Here is a 27,774-nt window from a genome sequence, read left to right on the forward strand (position 1 = left end):
CCCAGCCCTCAGCTGTTGTGGGCATTTGGGAAGTAATCCACACATAGGAGATCTCTTGTCTCTCTGCCTTTCAAATTAAAAAATAAACTTGGCAACCCTTGCATGGGAAAAAAAATAGCAGAGCTTCTTACAGGTCCGTACTACTTAACGAAGAAGAAAGCGGACTTTTTTCAATGAGAAACAGCATGGCAAAAATACAGACCCACAATGTATGAATGAAGTCATTGGGTGGGCACGTTCCCCTCTTCTGTACTGGGAGAGGTACCCGAGCAGCATTGTGGGATTGTCCACGGAGTTGGTCAGTGTCGGATCTGGTGATACGTACAGGGAAGATAGAAAACTTTGCCAGGTGAGAAGTGACAGCAAAGAAGTCGGGGACACTGCTCCCGAGCCCTCAAGGCATCAGGCAGGAGATGTCTGGGTGTCCCTGTGTCCCCAGGCGTCTGGCCAGGTCCACCCTCCTGCTGATCCCCCTCTTCGGCATCCACTACATCGTCTTTGCCTTCTCCCCCGAGGACGCCATGGAGGTCCAGCTGTTTTTCGAATTGGCGCTCGGCTCATTCCAGGTAAGCCTTGGGGTGACTGCAGCTGAAACAGGGACTCATTTCCTCTCTCCTCTCTGTCTCCTGAGAAATGGGAGCCAGAGGCCCTGCAAGCCCCACAGAGTGCAGCAGTAGCTGGGAAGGGGACTGCAGGGGGGACACAGCAGGGAGCTTGCCTGTGCTGGGCCACTCTGGGTGGGCCGCATGGTCCCCAGCATCACACGGGGCCGGGGCTGTGAGATAAACCTCTGAGCAGACAGGTGACCCCTGTCTGCGCACAGTGTGTGGGGCAGCTGTCACCAGGGTAGCACGGTCAGGGTGAGGTCAGCGCTGAGGGCCCAGCCACCACCAAGGCCAGCAGGAGGCCAGGCCCTGCGTGCACCGAGGGGTGGTGCGTGAAGCATGACACGCTCCTCATCACTCTGGGAAGTCCATGGAAAATGCCCCAGACTGCAAACCCCCAGCAGCCAAATCAGCAGATTAGAATCAGTTAAGAGAGTTGCAAGCCTTGGCCTCTGGGGAACAGGAAACGGCAGGGGCGGGGCTGCTGGAGGCTGTGGGGTTTTGTAACAAGAATTATTTGACCCTTTAAAACCAGATGTGTACACAACTTATTAAAGATTAAAACCCCCCTTCAAACACAGAAGGATCTGCAACATCACCTACCAACTCAACAGAATAGTTTGAGGTTAAAAAACAAAAAGGAGCCTTGTTCAGACAGAAGGGAGCCTTATTACAAATCCCAAACTTCACTGGACATTGTTTATTTACTTATAGCTATCTCCTTTCAAAAATAATGTGAAGTCTCTTTTGGGAAAAACATAAAAGACAAAAAATAAATAAGTAGATGATGGATCAGAGAGAAAAGAGTACAAAGCCAAGTTGAGTTCATAACACAAAAACAAGTTTGATCAAGTCTGATAAAGGTGGGCGAGGTGGGTCATAAATCTGACCTGGAGCTTCCCAGTGGCCCAAGCAAAGACAGCCAAGTCTGCTTCAAGATTTACCTTTCTTTGGATGAAAATCAATTGCCAGGGAAAGCCCTGTGATAATAGGCCCTAAGACCACATAGAAACCCCCCCAGTGGCTTTTCATGAGTGAGTTTGTCCTCAACAATGTCCGCACACCAGTGTCCCGAACACCAGAGCCTGCTGTCATTTTAATTCAGGGCAGGTGCGCTGGGGTCCTCCTGTTACTCACAGGCTCTGGGAGGATGCGGCACCGGGAACACATCCTTGAGCAGAGTCAGGTCTTGGGCTCCCCACACCTCTGCACGCCTGTTCCCCTCGGTCTAGAACCCAGGCCACCCCCTAGGTCTCCCTAGGGAACCCACGACACTTTTCCTCTTAGCCAGGGAGCCTGCATGGCCACCTGGACCACAGCTCACTTTTGCTGACTCAGGGCCCCAGGCAGCGGAGGCCCCCTGGTGACCCTGGTCCCAGGAGACAGGCAGCAGCCTCGGCAGAGGGGCTCCCAGAGCTGCAGGCCTGCCAACCCCCCTGTGACTCAGCTCCCTTCCTGGACACTGGGCCCCTGCTGGCCCAGAACCCAGAATCCTGCCGTTTTGCTCAGGCCCAGCAGCGCTGCACATCCTGCCCGTCAATGCCTTTCCCTGCCGAGGTGGTCCCTGGACAGCGATGGTCACTGGCACCGTCTGGGGCTCTCTCACACCTGACCCCAAGATTTGGACACACAGCTGCTCGGAGCCAGTGGCCCTTGCACACCTGCCATTTAAAGCAGCCCCTTCCGGTTTTGGCCCTGACTCTTAAGAGTGCCAGCACCCCTGAGCAGGAGCCTGTAGGTTAAGCTCTCCATAGAGGGGCTGGTTCAAGGATCCTGTTGAAGGCAGAGGCGAAGGGCTGGCTTGCTCAGAGGAGGCTTTGGGCCGCCCAAGGTCAGGGCTGTTCACCTGGGCCTGGTGGTGGTGGGGGGAGGTGCTCACTGCCCAAGAGGCCAAGACTTAGGTCTGTGGGAAGGGCAGGTGCCTGCAGTGGGGCCCTGCGAGAGGGCGAGCAGAGCCGGAAGCCGGAAGGGTCTATAGGTCTGTAGGGCTCCCCGGGCACCACATACTGGAGTCCCTACCCTGCCAGTGTCCTGGAGGCAACATCAGGAAAACGGGGACCCCAGGTACCAGCAGGGAGGGTCCTGTTAGGCCCAGACCCCTGCAAGCCTGGGGACATAAAGCCGTGACCATGAAGTGCCTGCACCTGTCCGCTAAGCAGGCAGGGCCAGCTTATATATTGCTGGCCGGCTGGCCCTGCCTGCGGAGTTTGTCTCTGTGTGAACTGGTTGACCACGTTCTCCAGACGTCCAGCTTATCTTGGAAACCTCCACCAGGGGCTCCTGCTGGGGTCATCCTGCGCCTCCTGAAGGAGCGGGGAGTACTTCAGCTGCTGCCACTCCCTGCGCCCCCCAAGTTAGCCGCCTTTCCTTTACTATCGCTGACCCCACCCACCCACATGCACCTGAGGCTCTGTGTTAGACGGGGTTGGGAGAGGAATAGATGAGAGGGACTTTCCGTCGGTGCTGGGTGGTGCAGGCCCAGCCAGGGGCACTGTGTGTGTGTGGGGGGGGAGCAGAAGAGGTGGCCCTAATACCTGCTGAGCTCAGAGAGCGGGGGCCGTGGACTTGAGCTGGAAGAATGAGCCCCAGGCCTGGTTGTCCTGGCCCAGGCTGAACCCCCTGTGCTAACCCGTGCCCCTCCACGCCTCCTACAGGGGCTGGTGGTCGCCGTCCTCTACTGCTTCCTCAACGGGGAGGTGAGTGTTCAGGGGGTGCCCCTGGATTCCTGATGAGGAGGAGCTGCCCGGAAAGGGTGGTGGGAAGATGCATATAAAAGGGGGAAGAGGAGCTGAGGCTGTGGGTGCAAGGGCAAGGCTGGTCTCCCAGGGGGCCGAGCGCACTCCCTGGGGGCAGCAGAATCACCTGCAGGGCCTGTTAGAACAACAGATGATGCCCGGCCTGCTGGGGCCTGGGAACATGTATTTGCACAAGTTTGCTCCAGGTGACTCTTAGCCATGGGCGAGTGCAGGCACTCCACCCAGATCCCAGCGGCTGACTGCCCTGACACTTGCTCAGTGGGTGACCTCGGTCTTCTCAGATGGGAAATGGGTGACTCAGCAGCATTGGCTGCCTGTCCTCAGCACAGTCACCGTAAGGACTCCTGCCTTGCGTGGAGTGCTGGGGTCAGGACGCGAGGCCCCATGGAGGCCACGTTACCAACGCTGGCTGAATATGTCCTCGATCACCAGCCAGGCCTGTGTGTGTGTCTCTGTGTGTGTGTGGAGTGCTGACGGCTGGCCTCCTACTGGGTTCACCACACTCCAATGGCAGTGACCCCGGTGTTTTCCGAAAGCAAGCATCAAGCCCAGCCTCAAGGGTTTGGCTGTTCCAGCCGAGGACTGGGGAGGAAATTTCCACAGAGCAGACCCTTGGCTCCCAGACAGGTTCCCAGCTGGGGCGGCCTCATGCAAATAAGCACCCAGGGGTCCTGCGTGGGTCTGCGTGTTCTGGGAAAACAAACCACAGGGCTGGTCCTGGAACACAGTGTAACGGGGTGGCAGGTGCTCAGTATCTTCTAGACACCGAGGCCGGAAATGGTCAACCAAGCGGCCTGCAGGTGACAGGACCCCAGACGGGCTGGGCAGAGGCCCCCAGGGATCGCGTGGGCTGCAAGCCTGGGGCCTGTCCTTTTTTCCCTGGCTGATGGTGGCCTCCGGCAGGTGCAGCTAGAAGTTCAGAAGAAGTGGCAGCAGTGGCACCTCTGGGAGCCGCAGCTCTGCCCTGTGGCCCTCAGTTCCTCCTTCAGCAATGGCACCAGCAGCCTCAACAGCACCAAGTCCTGCCCCTCGGGGCGCAACCGGGACACTTGCAGGGTCAGCATCATCTGAGAGGCCCAGAGCGGGGCTGAGGGAGCTGGAGATTACTATGGAGCAGCCCGACACCCAGTGCTCTCCTGAGGCTGGTACCACCCCCCGCCCAGGCCTTGGAGTCCTTAGAACTGAGCAGAAGGCACTTGGGGCACATGAGTGGAAGGCCACCCTGGCCTTCTGTGCTCTTCTGGGAAGGGGAGTCCAAGGGTCCCAGAGAGGGACAAGGAAGTGGCACTCAGGGCAAGATTTGGCCTGTGGTTGTCCTCAGTCCTTCAGCCCTGAGGGCTGCGTGGCTGCCACCCTGACTCTTTGCTGGAGAAAGGAAGGGGCTGCCCCAGTCTTGGCTCATGTTCAGGGACAAACATAGACACCCCAGGTGGGCCCTGTCTGTCCCCCACTGCCACTCACCTTTCCAGCCCTCTCACTGGAGCCTTCGGGACGACAGCTAAATCAACCTGATCAAGTCACAGTCGAGGCCAGGGTGGGCCTGGGATTCCCTGTTAGTTTCCCTGACATGGTGCGGGCACGCCCAGGCTACAGGTGCAGCAGGACACGGGGCATGATCCCATTTCACAGATGAGGAATGGGTTCACCAAGGCCCTGTGACTCGCCCAAGCTACTGCATCAGGTTGGCAGACGTGCAGTCCAAGGTCTTTTATCCCAGGCATGGGATAGGCGCCTGTCTCCCCACCCCCACTAAGCTCCTCGGGATGTCTGTCTCACCCCTTACTGTGGCTCTCAGCAACCTTGGATGAATGAGGGAGGGTGCTCCATGAAACTTCATGGACAGTGGAATTAGAAGTTATTCTGGCAGAAAAAAAAATCTGGAATCCATGCATCCTTTTGTTTTCTCATGGTCTGCATTTTCCATGTACTTTTTGAAGAGCCGTCATGCCCATGGATTTCAAAGCTGCACTCCCTGCGGGACATGAGGGTGGAGGGGCAAAATACAGGAATGCCTTTACAAAACCTAAATACCCAGTGCTCGGGCAGAAGCAATCTAGAGCCAGAGAAGCAGCAACTCCCCTCCCACAACCCCCACAGGTGAAGAGGAAAAGGCATCTTGCCCCGGGTGGGCAGCTCCAGTTCTGGCTCTGGGTGGCCCTGGATCCCCCTCCCCCACCCCCCTGCCCTTCCCCCAAAGAGACACACTTCCCAGCCTGTGTGCCTGATGAGCTCGAGTCCAAGGAAAACCTCTCCTGGCCGAGGATGATGGATGAATACCCCGGTTGTCCAACCTCCAGGGCCACTCTTACATGCCACGCCACACTGCCTCCTGACTTTGAGTAACAACAAAAAATCACAATGGGGTGGGAACTGGGTGCAGCGGTTAAGACAGCGCTTGGCTCTGCTTCTGACGCTGGCTTCCTGCTAATGCACACCGGGGGGTGGGGGTGCAGCAGGTGAGGGCTCAAGTGCTTGGGTCCCTCCCATCTTTGTGGGAGACCTCGATGGAGTTCCCAGGTTCACCTTCATTTAGGTGAAGAACCAGTGTGTGGGTGGGTGGGGCTCTGTCTCCATCCATCTGTCCCTCTCTCTCTTGAAGCAAATAAATGAATAAAGAATGTTTAAAAAGTGAAGCCCTATTTTAATTTCTTAAAAAAAAAATCAGTGGAGGCAGTTATAGGCACCCAGTGTAGCCCAAAGGGGAGCTGCAGTGACAAGAGCAAGGCAGAGACCAAAACCCCATGCAATTGGTGGAAAGCAGAGTTCACCAGGAAGGGAAGAGGGAGGGCAAAGCCTCACGCCCTGCTGGGCTGGGAAGGGGCAAATTAGGAAGGAACCTGCAGCGGGAGCCAGGTGTGGCCGTCTCCGCTCGCTCGGGTCCCTCCACCTCTGCTGATGACCAGCTGGGCTGTTAATCATCACCCAGGGCCTGGCTGTTCCCTGCACCCTGGCGAAGCTCAGCAGCTCCAGATACGTGCTCTTTGGAATGTGTTCTAGGACCAAAACTGGTCCCCTGAGGCCAGCTGGCCTTGATGGAAGACAGCCACGCACAAACAAATATGCGCTGGAAGTCAGCTGGGCCTTCCTGGGAGGGCCTGCCCACGGCAAGGGTCTGACAGGCATGTGCAAGATGCTCAGAGCAAATCCTGCAAGCTGCCTCCCTGGCGTGCCCCAAGCTAAGGCCAGAGAACTGTGCATCGAGGCCCTTGGAGCTGCCGGAAGAAAGCCTTGCACAGAGTGGTCCCTTTGCCGAAGAACAAGCCATTCTTAGCAACCCCGAAGGCCCCTATATCCTGTCCCAGCACACGGTCAATCAAAACAGGTGTGAAGTGAACTTGGCCGTGCAGTTAACCTGGGCACCTATCACCCACGCAGCTCCCAAATCTATTCCAGTCCAGGGAGGCAAACTCAAGAAAAGACTTGCAACATGGTTTTCTTCTCCGAAAATCGACATCCTCATAAAGTGGCTAAGCCTGTGAAGCTGGTGGCCCGCAGGTGCCTCTCTGGCCTCCAGCTCTGCTGACCCATGGCTGTGGCTGCAGGGGCCCCAGGCCACCCAAAGGCTAGTGGCCTCAAGGCAACAGCTTCAAGGTCACTGTCCCACCCCATCCCCGCCAGAGGTGACACTAGACAAGTCCCATGTTGGCCGTGCACTCCTGTAGGAACCCTTGTTCCTGCAGGGGCTCTAGAATTTCCCTGGCCGGCCCCAGGGCTGGGTGATGGTGTTGATATGAAGGCCGCTGATGGCGTTCAGGAAGAAGAGGAAGGAGGCGGTGAATTCGCACCAGAACATCAGAGTGAAGCCGATGAGCGTGGCCTGGTTCCTGAGCAGGATCACAAAAGTCAGCAGTCCCCCGGAGGACAGCACGAAAGCGACCAGGAGCAGGACGGAGCCCGCGGCCCACTTGCGCCGTGAGCGGATATCCTCGCACACCTGGGACACCATAAGGAGCTCCAGGCCGAAGATGGCGGCCACCACGGCCAAGGTGCCCATGCTGCGGGCCAGGCCCATGCCCACGGCTAGCCCGGGCACCTGGGCCTGGCTCAGGTCTCGGAGGCAGTGCAGCCCGCTCTGGTTGGTGCTGGTGCAGAAGTGCCACAGCCCAAAGAGGCGGTCCTCGGCCACGAGCCAGTGCCCATCGCAGATGGAGACGGACGAGAGGACCACCGCCAGCGCGGCACACGTGATGATGAGGGTCCGGATGAAGGCCTCGAAGAAGGGCCGGCGGGACGTCCCGTGGCTCCACAGCCTCTGGGCCTGCAAGACACCACGGGGAGCAGCGTTGTCAGGGAGGGCCCTGTGCCACACCCCTGCCCATGCTCGCAGGGGAGCCCTCCCCGCCTCTGCTGGCCTGCCCACCCAGCTGCACCTGCCAGCGCCTACCCGGTACTGCAAGTTCCCTAACCTTCCTTCCTTTCATGAATCCCCATGATGGGCGAAACATTCCAACTGACCCGGGCAAACCTTGCCCTTGACAAAGATATCCTGTCTGGCCAGGCTCGTGTGACCTTGAGCAGGCAACCTGTCTTGGTTGCTTTGCACACAAAACGAGAGCAGTGCCTGGCAGGGCTGCAAGGCAGGGCCATACAGAGCAGGGACCTTCCATAGCACACAGGGGTCTTCTCCTGGGTCCGAGCCACCTGCTACTGCACTGGCCATGCTCAGTTTGGGAGACTGTGTGTCACCCGCTCCTTTGCCTGACTGCTCAAAGTGATGTTTGTACCTTGCCCTTCAGCCTGGCCCAGCCGGAACCCCACCCAGAGCTGACCAACCTAAGTATCTGTTCTAGAAGCATCTATTGGAGAAGCCACGGTGGCTTTCCTCTGTTCCTGGCTCAGCACTGGCAAGGGGCAGCCCTACCACCTAGGTCTCCTGGCATGCCGGGCAAGTGAGGCCGGCCGGTGGGGCTTGGGGTCTGTGGGACCCTTCAGACATAGGTAGAATGTCCTGCACAAGCAGGCTGCCGGCTGTGGCTGGAAAGCCTGTCTCCAGGCCAACTGGCATCTCCCCCACTCATAGCTTCTTGTGCTGCACGTGCGACCTTGCGGCTTTAAATCACACGTCCAGGGTGGGTGCAGTCTTTCACTTGGAGCTGGCAGGGGAGGGGGCTGAGCACCTGGGGAGAGTTGGACCAGCTCCAAGAGACCCTGGCTATCATCTTGTGATTTTAAACCATACCTTCAAGTTAGTTGCAATTTTCCATCCAGAGCTAGCAGGGGAGGGGGCTGAGCCCCTAAGGAGATAGACAGTCTTCAGGAGACCCCCCACTATCTCCTTGAGCCCCAACCAATCAACATACATACATGAACCCCCTGTCCAATGGGCACCCCAATAGGATGACCCAATAGAGCAAACAGTAATGCCTTAAAAACTTGGGACACCTCCTCAAAGCCAGTGTCCTGCTCGGGCACTCCGCCTGGGCTCCTCTCTGACCAGATGCTTTCTCCGTCGCTTGCCAATCAAATAAAAGTTTCTGCCTCTTTGCAAATTGTTTCCTGGCTTTTTATTTCTATACTAAGCTGAGGAAAAGAACCCACGAGACTTGCTCCAGCAGCCGCCCTCCCCTCTGTGACCAGTAACAGCAAGGTTTGCAGTGAGGCGTCTTAATTCACAATCCTGGGACACCACGGGGACACCGTTCCCAACCCCCTACCCAGAAAGCAAAAGAGGGTCAAACTCGGCACACAGCCACAAGCCCTGAGTGACGGCCCTGCCCCTTCTCCTTCACTGCCCAGCTCACTTTCCCTGGCCACGGCCCTCGACGACAGTGCGACTGCCACGCCTCTGCCTTGTTTTTTTTTTTTTTTTGTCCCTCTGCCCAACTGGCTCCCGGCAGATCCCTGCTCCTCCGAGCCACCCGTGCCCTGCTGGGCAAGGTCTCTCCTGCCACTCGGTGCTCAGCAGGTCCCATCCCAGTGTTGGCCAGGCAGCCTGTTTGCTCCGTGCAGTTCCGGGGTGGTTATCATCTGTCTCACTCAGACACTGTGTGTTCCGGAAGGTGGCCTCGCCCACCACGTCTAGACAGCGTGCTGCGCCGGGTCCCTGGCACGGTGTGCGACCTGGGCACTCAGTGGGTGTTCCAGAGTTGGTCCTGAGGCTAGCGAAGGGTCAAGTTTACAACCCGGGTGGTTCCCACGGCAGGCTCCCTCCAAACCCAGCCTCCTGGGCAAGCGTGCCAGCAACCCGTGGCTGTGTGTGCAGCAGCCCCCCAACGTCACAGCCCAGTTTAGGGCTAAAGCAAAACAGACAGCTCGCAGGTGCCTGTCACTGCTATGAATGCAGGAGCATGGACAAATGTAGACCATGGGGTGCCCCCTGGGCCACATGGGCCGCCCCTCCCCACGAGGGCTATACCAGGGTGCTTCAAAAAGTCCACGGGAACGTAATTAAAAGATGAGTTTTGTGCCAAAAAAAATTGCAAAGCATGAACATCTTTTTTTTTCCATTATCTTCTGGAAGACCCCAGTACAAGGCCCCATTTCTGCTGATGCTTGCGGGCAGAGGCGTGGCAAGGCTGTCGCTAACACAGACACAGGAGCCCCGGCTGAGTTCCACCCCAGGGACACAGGAGGAAGGATTCGCTTTGCTTTGTTTTAGTAGCATCCCGCTTTCTGCTAACTCACCTGCACCACAGCCGAGTGAGGCCCAGCTGCCTCGACTAGCGTGCAACGTGCAGGGGGTGACAACCATTCAGCTCCTACACACTGGCCAGGGCCTTCTGAGGACCAGGCCTTTGTGGTGGGGCCTGAGGTTTCTTGCGAGGACATGGATTCGAGTAGAGGGAGATGTCCAAAGACTCGCGCCAGAACCAGGAGCAGGACCTGACTTGGATCCTGACGCGAAGGCAGCCCAGGGCACTGCGGGGAACAGCCAGGAGGAGTTGGGGCTGTGGTTCTCAGCGGTGTCTCCTGGCTTCCGGGGATGGGGAGGCTCCCAGGGGGTTGGAGAAGCTGAGCAGGCTGGCTTTAAGCCCCCTTCCTCACCAACTCCAGCAGCTCCCTGCTGCCTGCTCAGGGCACGGGGCGTCCAGGAATCTACACTGCGTTCTATGAGGGAAGGTGCTTGGAACCTACTGGGAAGAAGTGAACCAAGGCGGGTATGAGTGTTTGGAGCAGTGATTAAGATACCACTTGGGATGCCCGCATTCCATATGGAAATACCTGGGCTTGAGTCCCAGTTCCACTTCTGAGTCCAGCTTCCTGCTAACACACACCCACATGGGAGGCCCAGATGGAGTTCTAGGCTCCTGGCTTTGGCTTGGCCCAGCTTGAGGCCAGGCCAAACGGGTTAGGCTTTGGGGAATGAATCAGTGGATAGAGGACCTCTGTCTGCCCGTCTTTCCCTCTGCTTTTCAAAGAAAATGAAGGTAAATAAATAAAAATTTATATAGAAACAAACCAAAGGAACCTTTAAAAAGGTTTATTTATTTATTTGAAAGACAGAGAGAGAGAGAGAGAGAGAGAGGAAGGTATCTTCCATTCACTGGTTCACAGCCCCAGTAGCTGCACAGCCAGGTCTGGGCCAGGCCAGAGCCAGGAGCCAGGGATCCATTCAGGTCTCCCAGGAAGGTGGCAGTGGCCCAAGCACTTGAGCCATCTTCTGCTCTTTTCCCAGGAAGCTGGATCAGAGATAGAGCAGCCGGGACTCGAACCAGCACTCCATTATGGGAAGCTGGCATCACAAGCAGAGGTTTGACCTGCTGTGCCACAGCACCTGCCGGAGAGAGCAACTCGGAAAACCTCTGTGCCGGGTGTCTACTCTACAAAATCATAAAGGTGTTTGTCGCTGGGGCAGTTTCTCAACCTCTTTGACCTTTGTTTTCTCATCTATAAAACCGGGCTGGTGACACCGGCAGGAAAGCAGTCACCATGAAGCTCCTGGTGAGGTCCCAGCGTCCCTGGGGACGGACACGGTCCCAGGATGGGAAGGCCCCAGACACAGGGAACAGATCACAAGACCACAGTTCCCCAGGAACCCTTGGACCGCAGACATCACGCTGTCTGGAAAACAGGCCATCCTGTCCCTTCCTCAGCCCCACCTGTCTTGGGCACCGCCTAGATTTCTGTCCCCAGTGCCTCAGACAGGACACACAGAAGACGGCTCCTCCCTCCTGCCCCAGCACACAGCTACATTGAAACTCCCTGTCCACCCATAAAACTCACCACTATTAAATGAGATCAGGTATATAAAGATGCCTGGCACAGAGGCAGCTCCCAATTCAGAGAGCTACTACTGTTAGGAACAATAGCAACCCAGGGGCCAGTCTCCATTGCTAACCACCCAACTCCTCAGCCCAGGCTGCCACACCGCCGTTGGCTTTCACTGAGCCAGGGCCTGAAATCTATTCCCAGAGGGTCGCTGGCCAAGCAGGGCCAGTGGAAGGGTCACCAACAAGAGAGGGAAGACGCCAGAGGAATCCTGCTTCTGCCTTGCACGCTCCCAGCTGCGTGCTTCTTGAATCTTCAAAGGGCCTTGATTTGCTCCAACAACCAAAAAAAAAAAAAAAAAAAAGCAAGCATTCCCTTTTTCATCTCTAACCCTAGGGACTCACACACCAGGGTCACTGGACACCACTGGGCTACTGAGTCCAGTGCCATGGCTGTGCCTTCCCCTATAACCCAAAAGCTCACCTGTTCCCCTCAACCACTAGCATGTTAAGTGAACTTCCTTGTTCATTCCCCCAGACCCTCAGCACAGCTCCTATATGTGCTGCCCCCAGCACCCACACTGTCCACGCCCCGGTTGGGCCATCACTGTCCCCATCATCAGCATCTAGAAATTTCTTCCACAACTTGCATAGGAGTCAGCACACTGCTTGCTTTTCTAGCCATGTTTGACCTCTAGTAAGGTCTTTGATCCTCTTTCGCTGTTTCTTCATCTATAAATGGGGAGAAGACAAGGACAGCTCTTGGAAAATAGAGTGCAGTTTATCTTATTGCAAAAACATCAGAAAATCCTTGCATATGTGAGGGCTTCAAAAAAATTCATGGACAATGCATATTACAAAACACCTATGCAGGAGTCTCCAATCATTTTGGCATCAGAATTAACTTATTTGTTCACCCCATTTTTCCACCGAGTTTTGGAAGAACCTCCACCTTACAGTTATTGCGAAGATGATGAGTTATTAGAAGGTGGCTCTGCACCCCTAAATGCAAGGACAACTACCAGGCCAGCCCAGCACCCAGGCACCCCCAGCTCTGAGTAGAGCCACTTGCTGTGCTAGCAGGCATCTCCCGGCTCCCACCCGCATCCTCCGGCTCCTTCCTCCTCTGCTGACCACTGGGCTCTGCTGGCTTCTCTCCCAGCCCTCCTCCCCCTCCTTAGCTGGGCTCAAAGTCCTTCTCCTCCTGCCCCCTGAGGTTAATCTTGCACACAGCTTTTGCACCTCTTAATTTAGCGCTCACTTCCCGAAACCATTCCTTGTTTACAAGTCTCTCTCTACGGCTAGACTGTGCGCTCCTCCAGGACCCAGATCACGCCTGATCCCTCCGTTGTCGGGTCCTGTCTTGGTCAGATTCAAGACCCACCCGCACAGCAAAGCACAGGAGCTCACTGCCTCCCCTTCCCTTCTCTGCACCTCACCCCGGGCCCGAGGCCATGTGGCCTGGGGGGCCGGGTCCTAGCTAGCAGGTGGCCTGGGCATTGGGCTCCTCTAGTCAGAGAAAGGCAAGAAGGGGCGGCTGGAATTTGGAGCCTGAAGTCCTGGCTTTCAATCTCGATTGTGTTACCTCTCTGCCCACCGTGGGCACTCTGAGCCTCAGTTACTTCATCTCTAATATGGGCGGAACAGTATCTTCCAGCACCAGCGCGGCAGAGGGTGCAGAACGCCTAAGCAAAGCCACCGAGCCTCGTTCTCCGCGGGTCGCCGGCGCGCACAGGAGCTCGCCCGTCCGCGGTACAGGTGCCTCCCCCCCACCCCCAGCCTGCCGGTGGAGGACAAGAAGAGGGTCCCGGCCAACACAAACATCTTGCCACACTCTGAGCGCAAACCAGCTCTTTGGAGATGCGGTGCCGGCCCTCGCCAGCGTCGCGCGGACATCCCCAAGGCGGGTAGAGGGAAGAGAATCTGGATTCCCAAGACGCGCGTCGCCCGTTACAGGAAGCAAACCCTGCCTGCAGGTACACACTGCCCGTCCTTGCGGCTCTAGCGAACTCAACCCCAGGCTCACTGGGGACCCCAAAGGGAAGCGGGAAAATCCTCCCCACGGACAACTGCGGGCCTCGGAGCGCGCCGGGCCGCGAGCTCGGGCCGGGGCGACCACGCCGAGGGAGCAGCGTCAAGGGGCGGAGGGCGCCTAAGGAGCTGCCCGCCCGGTCTTCTCGGACCCGCAGGTTTGCAACAGGCGGGAGGCGCGGCCCGCGGCTGGAACCCCCGGCAGGTGCGAAGCCCGCCGAGCCGTCCCTCCCCCGCGCCGGGCAGCTTCCCCACGCGGCGCCGGTGGACCCTGGGCTACCTGCACGCCGATGGCCGTCATGCTGCGCCCGAGCGCCCGCGCGTCGCCGCCTCGCTCCCGCCCGACGCTCGGCTGCTGCGGCCGCCGCTCCCGGGAGCGGGGCGGGGCGTGGGCGTGGCGTCCAAAGTCGGGGGCGGGGACCCGGGGCGCTCTCTGCCCGCTGCACCGCCCTGGACGGCTCGAGTTACGCTGAGTCAGCGGGGGCGCCCGGAGGAGCCTGTTACGGGCCCGAGGGAGGAGGATCGGGCGCTAGCCAGAGGGCGGGCCCGGCACTCCCGGGCTCCAGAATCTCTGAGCGCAGAGTCCTCGAGGTCCGGGGCGGCCACCGCAGGGTAGCGGTGGGGTCCCCGGGAGGAGGCCCCGCAGGCGGCCGTCTTTCCCACCGGCCGTGCGGCCTTGGGCTGCGCGTCGAACGAGGCTGAGCCTCGGTTAGTTAAGGGAGAGCGTGCACTGGGCAGGCCCGGCTCCTGCAGGAGCTGCCGCGGCCAACGGCGTGCGTCTGTTCTCTCCACCCGTAGGGGGCGCGTGGGACCCTCTGGGACCCGCAGACAGGCCAGTGTGCCCTAAGGGATGTCACCGCTACACGACGTCTCGGCTTCCACGGGGCTGCGGTTCCTAAGGCGGCAGCCTGGCAAAGTTCCCACCCCAGCTCCTGAAAAGGATGGAGGCTGGGGGAGGGTCCCAGGGCAGTGCGTTCCAACGGACACGCCCCCGCTAACTCTTTCCGTTGTAGGGAGAGCTGGTGGTGGGGTTCCTGCCCAAGGCGAAGCACGATCCCCGCCTAAATGGGGCACAGTCCTCTGCAGCCTTCCCCAAGGACACCCAAAGCCACCGCATTTACCTCCGCTTTCCCCAGGAGCCACATGAGAGGGGAGGGGAGTTAGAGCTGTCTGTGGGTCTCCCACCCGACGGTCATCCCTCTCCAGCCCTTTGAGTTCCTGCCACCATTCTGCCCTGGAGTCGCCTGGAGAGCAGGGGATGGCTGGGCCCCACCCGCAAAGTTTCTGTTGGAGGAGATCCGGGGGAGGCCTCCTATGATGTTGGTGCTGCTGGGGTTGGGCGCCAGGCCTTGAGAAGCAATGAACTTTAAGCCAAGGGCAGCGAGCAGGCCTGGCCCAGCCAGCTCAGCTCTTCTCAGCCCTGGGGCCTTCCCCGCATGGCTTCCAGCTGCCTAATCCCCAGCCAATGATTCCAGAAGCCAACAGCATCTCCCTCCATAGGACAGAGCTCCTGAAGAAGGGCTCACCCAGACAAGGAGGGCCTGGCTGTGTGGGAGACGCCTTCTGGGGCACAGCCTTGCACCTGACCGCACCTGACGCGGGGGGGGGGGGGGTACGGCTCGGGGTAGTGTCAGAAGCAGCTGCCAGGGTGAGTGATCTGCACCTGCCTTGGGGGCCTTCTAAGATTTGGTGCGTGGCCAGGCGTGAGTTTGGGGGATCTGTAACCTGTTATGCTTTGTTAGTAAGAACAGAAAAGCCTGGAGTCAGTAAAATGCACGACTATGTGTCAGCAAGACAGCTGGAGAAGCAGAAATGACTTAGAAGTAACAAAGAGGAAGTAGCTATGCAGTTCCCATCATCCTGTGCTTCTAAGAAGGCCAGGGATGTAGATCCCGGAGTTTCCTAAGTACCCCCCCACCCCAGGGTGGCCTTGGGTGTTTGGGCAGAGCCGGGTGCCCACAGCACTGCCTTGGTGTCCCTCCTACTCCTGGGGAGAGGCAAAGAACTCCCCAGATTATCACCAGAACTCACCAGGGAGTCAGTGGGATGGGGCCATGGTGGGGACAGTGGAGGGGGATGGGATGTGAGGGCAGGATCTCCAGGTGTTCAAGTGAGAGGCAGGATGGGTGTGCTGATGGGCTCTGAAACGCCCAGAGCCTGTCCATCAGTCTTTGGCTTTTTCTACCTGTCCTCGAGATAGTGCAAGAGATTCAGCGCTTGCTCCCCCCTCCCCCATGTAAATGCCTGTCCCGGGTCAAAGGGGAATGCCCTCCAGGGAGGGAGGATGTGACTTCCACCCCAGCCCCACTCTGGCTGGTCTTTGGAGACTCTCAATGCTAATGACAGGTGGCACAGGTGAATTAACAAGCAGATCTATTAGTAAGCACCCCACCACCTTAGGGCCTTTGTATTTACTCTTTCTTCTACCTGAACAGTTCTTCCTCCAGATACATCTAAGTCTCACCACCTCACTCACCTGAGGCCTGGGCTTGGCCGTCTGTCACCTTATGGTGGAAGTCCCCCATAACCACCACCTGGAATTCAAGCACCCACTCTGTTCTCTTTTCCTTTCCTTCCCATCGTCCCCCACCCCAACCCCACACCCTCTGACCCACCATATTTTTAGGTTCTGAAAAAAGCGCCAAAGTCCAACAGTGTAGTTTCGAGATATTAATTGGCTTTACTTTTTTTTTTAAAAGATTTATTTATCTGAAAGAGTTACACAGAAGGAGAGGCAGAAAGAGAGAGAGAGAGAGATCTTCCATCCTCTGGTTCACTCCCCAATTGGCCGCAAAGGCCGGAGCTGTGCCAATCCGGAGCCAGGAGCCAGGAGCTTCTTCCGGGTCTCCCACATGGGTGCAAGGGCCCAAGGCTTTGGGCCATCTTCCACTGCTTTCCCAGGCCATAGCAGAGAGCTGGGTCGGAAGTAAAACAGCCAGATCTCAAACCAGTGCCCATATGGGATGCTGGCACTGAAGGTGGCGGCTTTACCTGCTATGCCACAGCACCGGCCCCTATTTTTTTTTTAAAGATTTATTTATTTGACAGGCAGATTTACAGAAAAGCAGAGGTGGGGGGGAAGTGGTCTTCCGTCCACTGGTTTACTCCCCAAATGGCTGCAATGGCCAGAGCCGGGCCGATTTGAAGCCAGGGAGGAGCCTCTTCCAAGTCTCCCACGTGGGTGCAGGGACCCAAGGACTTGGACCCACCTCCACTGTTTTCCCGGGCCATAGCAGGGAGCGAGATTGGAAGTGGAGCAGCCGGGACCCGAACCAGCACCCATATGGTATGCAGGAGTCGCAGGCAGCAGCTTTACCAGCTGCGCCACCGTGGCTGCTGGCTTTATTTTTGAATCTGGAATTGGACAACACTTTTCTACAAAGTAGAATGAGCCGGGTGAGAGTGGGGGTTGGTTCTGTGGACAGAGAAGGGCTGGAAGAAAGCAGAGGCAAAGAGCAGAAAGTGAGTTGGTCATTTCAGATGTCTTTCCTCTTGAGGCAGGAACCCGGAAACAGAACAACAGAAAACTGATTGGTGAATACCAGGCGCAAAGATTAAGGCGGACGGAAGTTGGTCTTCATGACAACCGAATTCTGCTGGTTTGGGAAATTTGGCTGTTATTTCTTTTCTTTTTAAGATTTATTTATTTGAAAGAATTACAGAGAGGCAGAGAATTACAGAGAGAGAGAGAGAGGAAGAGAGAGAGGTCTTTCTTCCACTGGTTCACTCCCCAAATGGCTACAGTGGCTGGAGCTGGACCAATCCGAAGCCAGGAGCCAGGAGCCTCTCCTGATCTCCCACACGGGTACAGGGGCCCAAGCACTTGGGTCATCTTCTTCTGCTTTCCCAGGCCATAGCAGAGAGCTGGATGGGAAGTGGAGCTGCTGGGTCTTGAACCGGCTTCCATATGGGATGTCAGCACTGTAGGTGGTGGCTTTACCTGCAGCCCCACAGTTGCCAGCCCCTCGGCTGTTATTTCTGTAAATCCTGACTTCTCAGAAGAAATCCGAGACACAGCTTAGTGTTGGCTTGGGTGATGTGGAACATCAGCGTGAGTGGCTCTGTTTTGACGTTTAGCCTGGGCTGTTGGGGGCTGGAGCAGGAGCTCCATCCAAAGCAATGACCTGTGACAGCTCCAGGAGGCCGGGCTGTTTGCCATGTGCCTTGGTGTGTCCCTGGTGCCTATGGCAGAGCACCTGTCTGCTCCATGCCGGGTTCTTCGGCTCACAGCAGGTGCCTAGCACACGTTCTGTGAGTAAATGAATGAGTTGATTGAATACCTGGTATGTTGTCAGCACTGTCCTGGCCAATGAGGGACAAAGGAGAAATCGACAAACCCTGCCCCCCCACCCTCTTCAGTGGTAAAGGGCTTGGGCTTTGGGGTCAAAATCCTGCCTGCCCTGCCCTTCTGCTTCCCGCTGGCCTGTGTCAAGCCCCACACCCTCCATCTCTCTCTTCCTCACACCCCTCCTTCACTCTGAACCTCCAGCCTGTGTGGCCACACCACTGTCACCTCTGTGCCATCATGCCTCTTCCTGTCCAACTCCTTCCCAAGTCCTGAGATATTGGAGGCGTCTGGCCCCTGCCAAGCCTGTGCCCAGTGGCTGCCCCATCTCCTGCAGTGGCTCCTTGCACCTCACTCCCCTGGCTCCAGCCGGTCTGGCCTGCTCGGGCCCTGGTGGACAGGGAGCGCTGTCCCAGCCAGAGTTTAGCAAACCCCCTTCCCACTTGCCACTCTTTGTGACTCTGGATGTGGCGATGAAAAGATCACTTCATTTTGATGCCAAAATATTTCAGAAAACCATTTATAGGTGTTTTTTTCATAATAGGCATTTTCCATCAACTTTTTAAAGAATGCTCATATACATGGGTTTCAAAAAAGATAAGGGGCTGATGCTGTGGCATAGCAGGTAAAGCCGCCGCCTATAGTGCCAGCATTCCATGTGGGTGCCGGTTCGAGTCCTGGCTGCTCCACTTCTGATCCAGCTCCCTGCTAATGCACCTGGGAGCTGGATCAGAAGCAGAACTGCTGGGACGCCAACCAGCACTCTGATATGGGATGTTGACGTTGCCAGTGGCAGCTGAACCAACTGTGTCACAGCACCGGGTCCAGCTTGTGATCTTGACCACCCAGTTCCCCAAGGCACTGTGAGTCGGGTGGTCTCTGGCCCCAGGAAAACTTAGATGGGAGGGGCAGCCTTGTCACCACCACCAGAGAGCCATAGTCTGGGGAGGGAGACTCCTGGGCTGGAGGTTCCTCCTTGGAGGAGTTGAGGGGTGGACATAGCGAAGGCTGGGCATCCTTGGGCAAGGCAAGCCACTACACAGCAGACACCCGGAAGTGATAGCAGTGAGCAGCAGCCACTTGCCGTTCCCTGGGCAGTTTCATAGCTGCTTGGTGCCATCTGAATTACCATGCCTGCCACCCATTCCACCCATGCCTTGCGCGTCTGGCTTCTCAACTCTCGTACTGTCCCTGGCCTTGGAGAGAAAGCCCTCCCCTAGCCCCACTGCCCTGCCCCTCCCTGCTCCCGCTGCCTGCCTGCACCCAGTCCCCTGGCTGCAGTTCCCTGGCCCCCTGCCCAGGCCCTCCAGAGCCCATGCCTTCTCTGCCTTGAGCCCCTGCCTTGCATTCCGACCCGGTTGGCCTCTCCTCAGGCGCCTGATTGCAACACACACACCTTGTTTACAACATTCTCGCATGCTGGAGGCTGCGGGCTTCCCGCTCTGCCCCGCGGCTTCCTCGGTGGCCTGCCTTCCTGGGCAACAGGACCGCAGGGGTCATGTCTAGAAAGGGAGCTGTGCCATCTGGGGCGCCTGGTGGCTGCTGCTGCTGCAGATGGGCTGTGGAGGAGGGGCGGAGAGCCTGCACCGGCTGAAGCAATGAATGAGCCAAGCAGGAACTAGCTCCCTTTCCTAAGAGGTTCTCTCTATGGAAACTTCCCCCATCCGTCCCATGGCTGGCTGTTCCCTGACGGGGCCTGTGTATTTAGAGCTGGTGTCAGAAGCATGGCGTGCTGGGCAGTGGTGTGGGTGGCACCTTCGGGAACGGCCTTTCCATAAGGTCCTCCCTTTGCAAAGTCAACTCCTCTTTTGAAATAGGAGCCTTCTGGGGCCGGCGCTGGGGTGTAGCAAGTAAAGCCACTGCTTGCAGTGCTGGCATCCCATATGAGCACTGGTTCGAGACCCGGCTGCTCCATTTAGGATCCAGCTCTCTGCTATGGCCTGGGAAAGCAGTAAAAGATGGCCCAAGTCCTTGGGTTTCTGCACCTGTGTGGGAGACCCAGAAGAAGCTCCTGTCTCCTGGCTTTGGATCAATGTAGCTCCAGCTGTTGCGGCCATCTGGGGAGTGAACCAGTTTGCCTAAGGAAATACGCCCTCCCCTCCACTCCCACCCAACCCCTCTTCCCCAGTGTGTTAGATCTGATGTTTCCAAGGAAAAGCAGGCTGGGTCCAAGGAACCTCGGGGACACAGGGAAGGGATACTGGGAATTCGCAGGGTGGTGGCACTCCTAGGAAGATTTTACTTCCTCCCCACCTGGTACCACCCATGCCCACCCCCTGGCTTCCAAGTTTGCATTGGAAGCCATTTTTCTCGCTGATCCTATGAACTGATTTTATTGAGCCATTTACAGAATTCTAAATGCAACTGTCTCTAGATCCTAAGTATATTTTGCATATTTATGTAATTTACAAACTTTTCCAGCAAGAGATTTGCCTGTACCCTATGTTTTTGTTTGGTTGGACCCTGGTTCAGGCCCGGATCATTGAATTACTGCATTCAATATTCATCTGGGGTGGGTGGGTGTGGTGTGGGGGGGGCGGCATCGTGGCACAGTGGTTAGGCTGCCGCCTGCAATATCAGCATCCCATAGCAGGGTACCAGCATCCCATATTGGAGCTGGTTCTAGTCCCGGCTGCTCCACTCCTGATCCAGCTCTCTGCTATGGCCTGGAAAAGCAATGGAAGATGGCCCAAGTCCTTGGGCCCCTGCACCCACATAGGAGACCCAGATGGACTTCCAGGCCATTGAGGTCATTTGGCATCTGAACCAGCAGAAAGGAGATAGGAGACGCGCTCTCTCTCTCTCTCTCTCTCTTTCTCTCTCCGCCCTCCTTTCTGTAACTCTGCCTTTCAAATAAATAAGATAAATCTTTTAAAAAAATCCTCTGGGTTTTATCTTCCTGTTCCATCTCCTCCCCCACATCACTTTAATGTGTTTGGTCTGGTGTGTCCGTGTCTCTGTGTGTGTGTGTGTCTGTGTCCGTGTGTGTGTGTGTGTGTATGTGGTTTGTGCTTTCTTAAGTGGCATCGTCTTATAAATCTCCTTATGTTTCTGGCTTTTCTCACCCAACAGCATAATTGACAACTATCTCTGTGCCACACACATTTAGATCTGAGTCAGTGTTTTACAAATGATAGGTTAGGTTCCACTAATAGTGAGTGAAACCAGCTTAGCAGGGACAGAACCAGGATTGATAACAAAATCCCAACATAAAGTAATGATGAATGTTTGAGGTGATGGCTATATCATTACCCCAAACTGATCATTGTGCATCATATGTAAGTGTTGAACTATCACATCGCATAGCGGGTAAAGCCACTGCCTGCAGTGCCGGCATGCATATGAGCGCCAGTTCTAGTCTCAGCTGCTCCTCTTTCGATCCATCTCTCTGCTATGGCCTGGGAAAGCAGTAGAAGATGGCCCAAGTCCTTGGGCTCCTGCACCCACATGGGAGATCTGGAAGAAGCTCCTGGATCCTGGATTTGGATTGGCACAGCTTGGGCTGTTGCAGCCATCTGGGGAGTGAACCAGCAGATGGAAGACCTCTCTCTCTCTTTCTCTCTCTCTCTCTGCCTCTGCCTATCTGTAACTCTGCCTTTCAAATAAATAAACCTTTTAAAAAGTACCATAAATGCCTACAATTAAAATCAGAGTACCTGAAACAATTCAATACTGGCTCATTTGCGTTTGTTTCAAAGATAGACCACTCAAGCCTGGTTACAACAGAAGTAGTGTTTCCTTGTTGCGGTCACAGGAAGACAAGTTTGCAAGCTCCTGTCTAGTTCACTGCTCCTCGCTGCCGAGACTGCCCCCGGTTCCCCCACTGTGTTTTATTTGCTCATCTTGGCGGAGAGCAGCTAGGGTCACCGCACAGTCCCCCACCGAGCGCAGTGACGAGCGCTTTGTCCCTGTGCGGTCATGTGGGGAATTATCTTATGCTGCAGAAGCCTTCAAGTTCACTGCTTCCCAGGTTGTTCTGGAATTCACAAAACAGAAAAAGGCTCCTAGACCAGATTAGGAGGCCCGCATTTAAAGCACACACTCAGAGGGCAGGGGAAGAGGGACAGTGCATTCGCAGGGTGCAAGTGGGCTAGAGGGGTACACACTGCAGCACCCTGGCTATGCAAAGCTCAAGGGTCCCATCTGTCCCCTCTGCCCACCCTCTGGCATTAGCCTTCTCCGCTGACCGTGAGTTATGGGTTTGGGGCTGATGTTTGAGGATGGGAGCCCTACGGGGCAAACCCACATTCTTGCTCTAATAGACAGTGAAAGGCCAGGTAGACCTGGCCACAGCTGTGTCGTATTGAAGTGGCCTACAGTATGCCACTGTGGCGTGAAGAGCATTGTGAGCTGAACACATTTAAGAATGGTTTTGGGGGCTGTTGCTGTGGTGTAGTGGGTAAAGCCTCCGCCTGCCGTGCCAGCATCCCATATGGGCACCAGTTCAGGTCCTGGCTGCTCTGCTTCCGATCCAACTCTCTGGCCTGGGAAAGCAGTAGAAGATGGCCCAAGTCCCTGGGCCCCTGCACCTGTGTGGGAGGCCCAGAAGAAGCTCCTGGCTCCTGGCCTTGGATCGGCTCAGCTCCGGGCATCATGGCCATCTGGGGAGTGAGCCAGCGGATGGAAGACCTCTGTCTCTCTGCCTCTGCCTCTCTATAACTTTGCCTTTTAAATAAATATTTTTTTAAAAAAAGAATGGCTTTGTTTTTGTTTTTCCTGAACTCCGGTCTCTGTCTAAAAGCAGAGCCTCCTCAAGGAACTTGTCAGGAGGCTCTCAGGTTCACTGGCTGGGATGTGGGAATGACATTGACAAAAGACGGATTGACAAGAGAAGAGCAAGCACATTTATTAACACTGTGGGGCAGTGTGGGGCAGACTCGAAAGAGGTGGGTAGAATTAGGGCTTTGCTGTGTTACTATGATTTGGGTATCAGTTTGCATGCTCAATGCCCCTCCCCATGCCCCACCAACAAAGGCCCATGTGCTAAAGGCATGGTCCTCAGATTGATGGGGAGGTGAGTTAGAGTCTAGTGGGAGGTCCCAGGTCATTGGAGGCGTGTCCTTGGAGAATAGTTCTCCAAAAAGAGTGGTTTTACAAGCCTGATTTGAGGAGTGAGGGGAGCACTTGGCATTGTGGTGTAGCAGGTTAAACCGCTGCCTGCTATGCTGGCATCACATATGGGCACTGGTTCTTGCCCCGGCTGCTCCATTTCTGATCCAGCTCCCCGTTAATGTACCTGGGCAAGCAGCAGAAGATGCCCCAAGTGCTTGGGCCCCGCCACCCACGTGGGAGACCCAGATGGAGTTCTAGGCTCCTAGCTTTAGCCTGCCCTGGCTGTTGCACCCATCTGGGTACTGAACCTGCCGATGAAAGATCTCTTCTCTCCCTCTGTCTGTAACTGCCTTTTAGATAAATACATTTTAATGAATAAATAAATGACAGCCTGAATGTGGGCCCCATCTTTCTCTCTGCTTACCACATGATCCTTACTTTCTGTGGGCTCAACCATGGCCATCTGCTACCTTCACGGAGGCCAAACCGATAGGCTGTCCTGATCTTGGACTTGAACTTCCAAAACTATGAGCTAAGTAAACCTCTTCTCTTTATAAAGTTAGTTGCCTCGGGTATTTCATTATAGTAATAAAAAGTTGGTTGATACAGGTTTACACAGCATCTTAAGGGAACAACACATCTTTATAGAGAAGTGGCAAGCATACTGTGGAGAGGCAAATATATTGGGAAATCGATGATAGACAAGAGCTAGCTGGCAAGGTTCATCACGTAGGATCCTCTGGTGCATCTCCAGGGTAATGAGGGTCTGGAGCTGTCTCTGAAGCCTAACCTCTGTATATCCTGGTAGAGAGGGGGTGGGGGAGTAGCTTATCTCACGTGTATTCTGCTTTTAGGCAAATAACATTTCTTGTATTGTTTTTCCTCAGTTGCTTTCGGCTCAAAATAACCCTTTTGCCAAAGTAGCATATTTAGGGCTGGTATATATATAATTTTTAAAAAGATTTATTTGTCAATTTGAAAGGCAGAGTTGGAGAGAGAGATAGATCTTCCATCGGCTGGTTTGCTTCCCAAATGGCTGCAACAGCCAGGGCTGGGTCAGGCTGAAGCCAGGAGCTTCATCCAGATTTCCCACATGGGTGTGGGGACACAAGGACTTGGGTCATCTGCTGCTGCTTTCCCCAGGCACATCAGCCCCAACTACCTCCTTGGGTCACATTTTGTGTGTGTGTGTGTGTGTGTGAACGTCCCAGTGTATGGGTGCATAGGCCCAAGTACACGAGCCATCTTTTGCTGCTTTCTCTATGCACATTGTGTTGGAAGTGAAGCATCCGGGACTGGAACCAGTGCTCATTTGGGATGCAGGCAGTGCCTTAACCTGCCAGGCCACAGCACTGACCTAGGAGTGGTGTATTTTCTACCCTCCAAACTCTTGCACCATAAATCCCTCTTCCCCCAGATGGACTCACGCCACCAGCGACCAGAAGTCGGCATCACACGTAAGCCGATGTTGTCCCGTCTCCCGCCTGCTCTCCTGAGGATGCTCTGATTTTCCCATGCGGCCTTTCTGCCTCAGTCCCCTATGAGATGACACACAAGCCCCCAGTACCTCCTTGGGTCACAGTGTGTGTGTGTGGGTGAACTCCCCAATGTATGTGGTTTTGTGATTAAAATCTGTGGTTTCTCAGCCATGTTCCGGCGCAAGGCCTTCCTGCACTGGCACACGGGCGAGGGCATGGACGAGGTGGAGTTCACCGAGGCCGAGAGCAGCATGAACGACCTGGTCTCCGAGTACCAGCAGTACCAGCAGTACCAGGGTGCCACCGCGGAAGAGGGGGAGGATTGCGGGGAGGAGGCTGAAGAGGAAGCCTAAGCCAGAGCCCTCCTGTCGCCTCGGGCGTCCTGGCACCCTCAGCTGCCCCGTCCTCTCCCTCAGAATTTGTGTTGCTGCCTCTCTCTCTCTCTCTTTTTCCTTTGTAGGGAGGGGGATCTAGAACAGTGCCCGGCACATAGTAGGAGCTCAATAAATCTTTGTTTGTTGAATGTCTCCTCTCTCTCTCCGCTCTGGGAAACTCAAATCCTGCCATGTGTTTCTTTCTGGTGCCCACTGCTCCCATCTGTCCAGTTAATATTTCCCTTCTGTTTCCAAAATAATTCTCCATAAGCCCAAGTACCAGACAAGAAAGAGAGGTCGGAGCCCCTGCCAGGGAAGAAATCTTCGCTTCAGGTATCTCATGCTCCGTCTCAGCTTTGGGGTGTTACCAGTATTATCTCCGTTCCCAGTCTCCCTCCAGGCGCCGTCCTGAGCTCTCGCTCCCTGTCTCACATGCTCCATTCCTGCCTTTCGCCTGATGAAAGGAAGGGGACTCAAGGAGAAAGGCCAGCCTCGGTCCCTGAGCCTCCAGCAACGCCCTCCTGCCTCCCCCCGCCCTTCCATCCCTGCCGTGCAGGGGAGGTTCGCTCTGCCCCTGCAGGAGGGAGTCTGCTCCCCCGAGCAGAGGGGACAGGACAGCCTCCTGTCGGCGACATCTCAGCTCTTCCTTGGCTGTTCTTGCCCCTGTTCCTTTAGTTTTGTCCCACGCTTCAGATTTCTATTTTGTGTTGAACTTGCTTTTTTTTTTTTTCATATTGAAAAGATGACATTGCCCCAAGAGCCAAAAATAAACAGGAATTGAAAAAAAAAAAATCTGTGGTTTCTCGGGCTCACCCGTCTTGTGTCAATTTAACTTGCTGACCCCCTATACAATGAACTGAAGAAGGTAGAGGAAAAGACTTTTCTTTCCTTTTTTTTTTTTTTTTATTTGACAGGTAGAGTTATAGACAGTGAGAGAGAGATAGAAAGGTCTTCCTTCTGTTGGTTCACTCCCCTAATGGCTGCTACAGCCGGCGTGCTGTGCCGGTCCGAAGCCAGGAGCCAGGTGCTTCCTCCTGGTCTCCCATGCGGGTGCAGGGACCCAAGGACTTGGGCCATCCTCCACTGCCTTCCCGGGCCACAGCAGAGAGCTGCACTGGAAGAGGAGCAACCGGGACTAGTACCCGGCACCCCAACCGGTACTAGAACCCGGGGTGCCGGCGCCACAGGTGGAGGATTAGCCTAGTGAGCCACGGCGCCGGCCGAAAATACTTTTCTTGCCAACAATAGACAGTATCTCCATATCTCCTTCACTGTACCAAGGTTCTGCCTCCTGGAGACTTCCAGTGGTCCCTTAACCTTGGCTGCTCCAGAATTCCCTGGGGAGCTTTAAAAATGGAGATGCCTGCCCCTCCCCACCCCCAGAGGTGCTGACTTAATGGCTGGGGCTGGACAGCCAAAGACCATTGTCCTCCGCTAATGAGGACACGCCCAGCCCTAGCATCTCCTCCTCCCCCCAGTTTTCCAACTGTCCTTCCTCTGTTGACCTGGGGTTCAACTGGGCATGAGGAACTAATTAACATTACATGGTAAATGGGTAAGTTACCTCCCTCCAGGAGGTAAAGTTTTCGCAGGAAATAGCTGGTTAACAGCAAGGCAGTCTGGTTCTCAGACATCTAACAGGGTAGGAAAATCAAGTGAGGGTTTAAAAAGTTTATATTGGCTCAGGATTCTGGAGGTTACAGTCCAAACGTTGTGATGGAGGCTTTGGGGAAGAAGGCCTCGTGGTGCATGGCAGAGCACTGGGTGCGGGAAGAATCATAGGAGGAGCCAGGAAGTGGGGAGCCAGGGAGTTGTGTGTGTGTGAGTGTGTGAATGTGTACGTGTGAGCATGTGTGTGTTACTGTGTGTGTGTGACTGCATGACTGTGTGTGAGTGTATGAGTGTGTGTGATCATATTCGCGTGTGTGTGAGCATGTGAGAATGTGTGTCAGTGTGTGAGCGTGTATGTGACTGAGTGTGTATGAGAGAGTGTGAGTGTGTGCATGTGTGCCAGTGTGTTTGGGTGTGAGTGTGAGTATGACTGTGTGTGTATGACAGTGTGTGTGAGCATGTGCGTGTCAGTGGTGTGACTGCATGAATGTGTGTGTGATCATGTTCGTGTGTGTGTGAGCATGTGAGAATGCGTGTGTCAGTGTGTGAGTGTGTGTATGTGAGCGTGTGTGTGAGTATGAGTGTGTGAGCATGTGTGTGTGAGGGTGTTGTGAGTGGGAGAGTGTGTGAGAGTATGAGTGTGTGTGTGTATGTGTGTGAGAGTTTGAGCGTGTGTGAATGAGTGTGTGTGTGTGTTTCGCCTGCATTCAGAGGCTCATGTCATGGTCAAACCGTGGCCCTTTGTTTACCGTTGCCCCCCAAAACCATCAGGGCTCCAAAGTGGGGAGTTGGGGTTGGCTCCTCCTCTCCAGGAGATGAGTCAGGGGCTGGCCCTGCATGTTGTGCACAGAGGTAGTCTGGGGAGCTGCTCCGGTGACACAGGAGCTGATCCACGTGCTACTCTCTTGGCAGCTTCACGTGCGTCCCACAGAAGTGAGAACCCGGAAAGAAGCCCTCCAGAAGTTCCTCTGTGGTCAGAGTCCTCGAGGTCGTCCTTGAATTAACTTGTGCAGGAATGGCCGTCCCCGTGACCTCCCGTCCACAGGAGAAGCTGGCCCGCGGTCTCCTTAGAAGGCACCGTTTCTCGCCACCACTGAGGGACCCTCAGGCCTGAAGGGGTCAGCAGCAATATGCAGGTACCTCAACAGGTTCGCAAAAAACAGAATTACAGGGAAGTGGCTTTGAGTGCAAAAAACAATTTTTTTCTCGGGGGGCGGGGCGGAATCTTTGGGTAGCTTTTTCCTAGTATTCATTTTCCACGAACTTTTTGAAGACCACATGTACACATGGACTTCCGTTGCTGTTTGCACCAAAAGAAAATCTCTTCATTCCATTTCTCATGGACTTTGTGAAGTCTCTCCCACGGAGGAACCAGATTCACGTGTGACCAAATAAATAGGGTATTAACGTGCGAGGCTGTGGTAAGGAGCATAAC

At 55.5% G+C, this 27,774-nt stretch overlaps 2 protein-coding genes across 2 annotated transcripts in view; one reads left to right on the forward strand and one right to left on the reverse strand.

Moving 5' to 3' along the window:
* The window catches only part of SCTR (secretin receptor), a 46,885-nt gene extending 42,453 nt beyond the window's left edge, over positions 1-4,432 (forward strand). The window contains exons 11-13 of the mRNA XM_062195756.1: positions 440-566; positions 3,260-3,301; positions 4,265-4,432. Coding sequence (XP_062051740.1) covers positions 440-566; positions 3,260-3,301; positions 4,265-4,432 — 337 coding nt within the window. The remainder of the gene's footprint in view (positions 1-439; positions 567-3,259; positions 3,302-4,264) is intronic.
* Positions 956-13,894, reverse strand: TMEM37 (transmembrane protein 37). The gene is made up of 2 exons (XM_062184708.1): positions 13,820-13,894; positions 956-7,619 (listed from the first exon to the last, which is right to left on the reverse strand). Exons 1-2 carry the CDS (start codon positions 13,838-13,840, stop codon positions 7,047-7,049), a joined length of 594 nt encoding a protein of 197 aa, XP_062040692.1. The 5' UTR covers positions 13,841-13,894; the 3' UTR covers positions 956-7,046.
* Positions 13,895-27,774: the final 13,880 nt, after the last annotated feature.

The sequence above is a fragment of the Lepus europaeus genome, chromosome 1, assembly GCF_033115175.1.
Source record: "Lepus europaeus isolate LE1 chromosome 1, mLepTim1.pri, whole genome shotgun sequence".
NCBI lineage: Eukaryota > Metazoa > Chordata > Mammalia > Lagomorpha > Leporidae > Lepus > Lepus europaeus.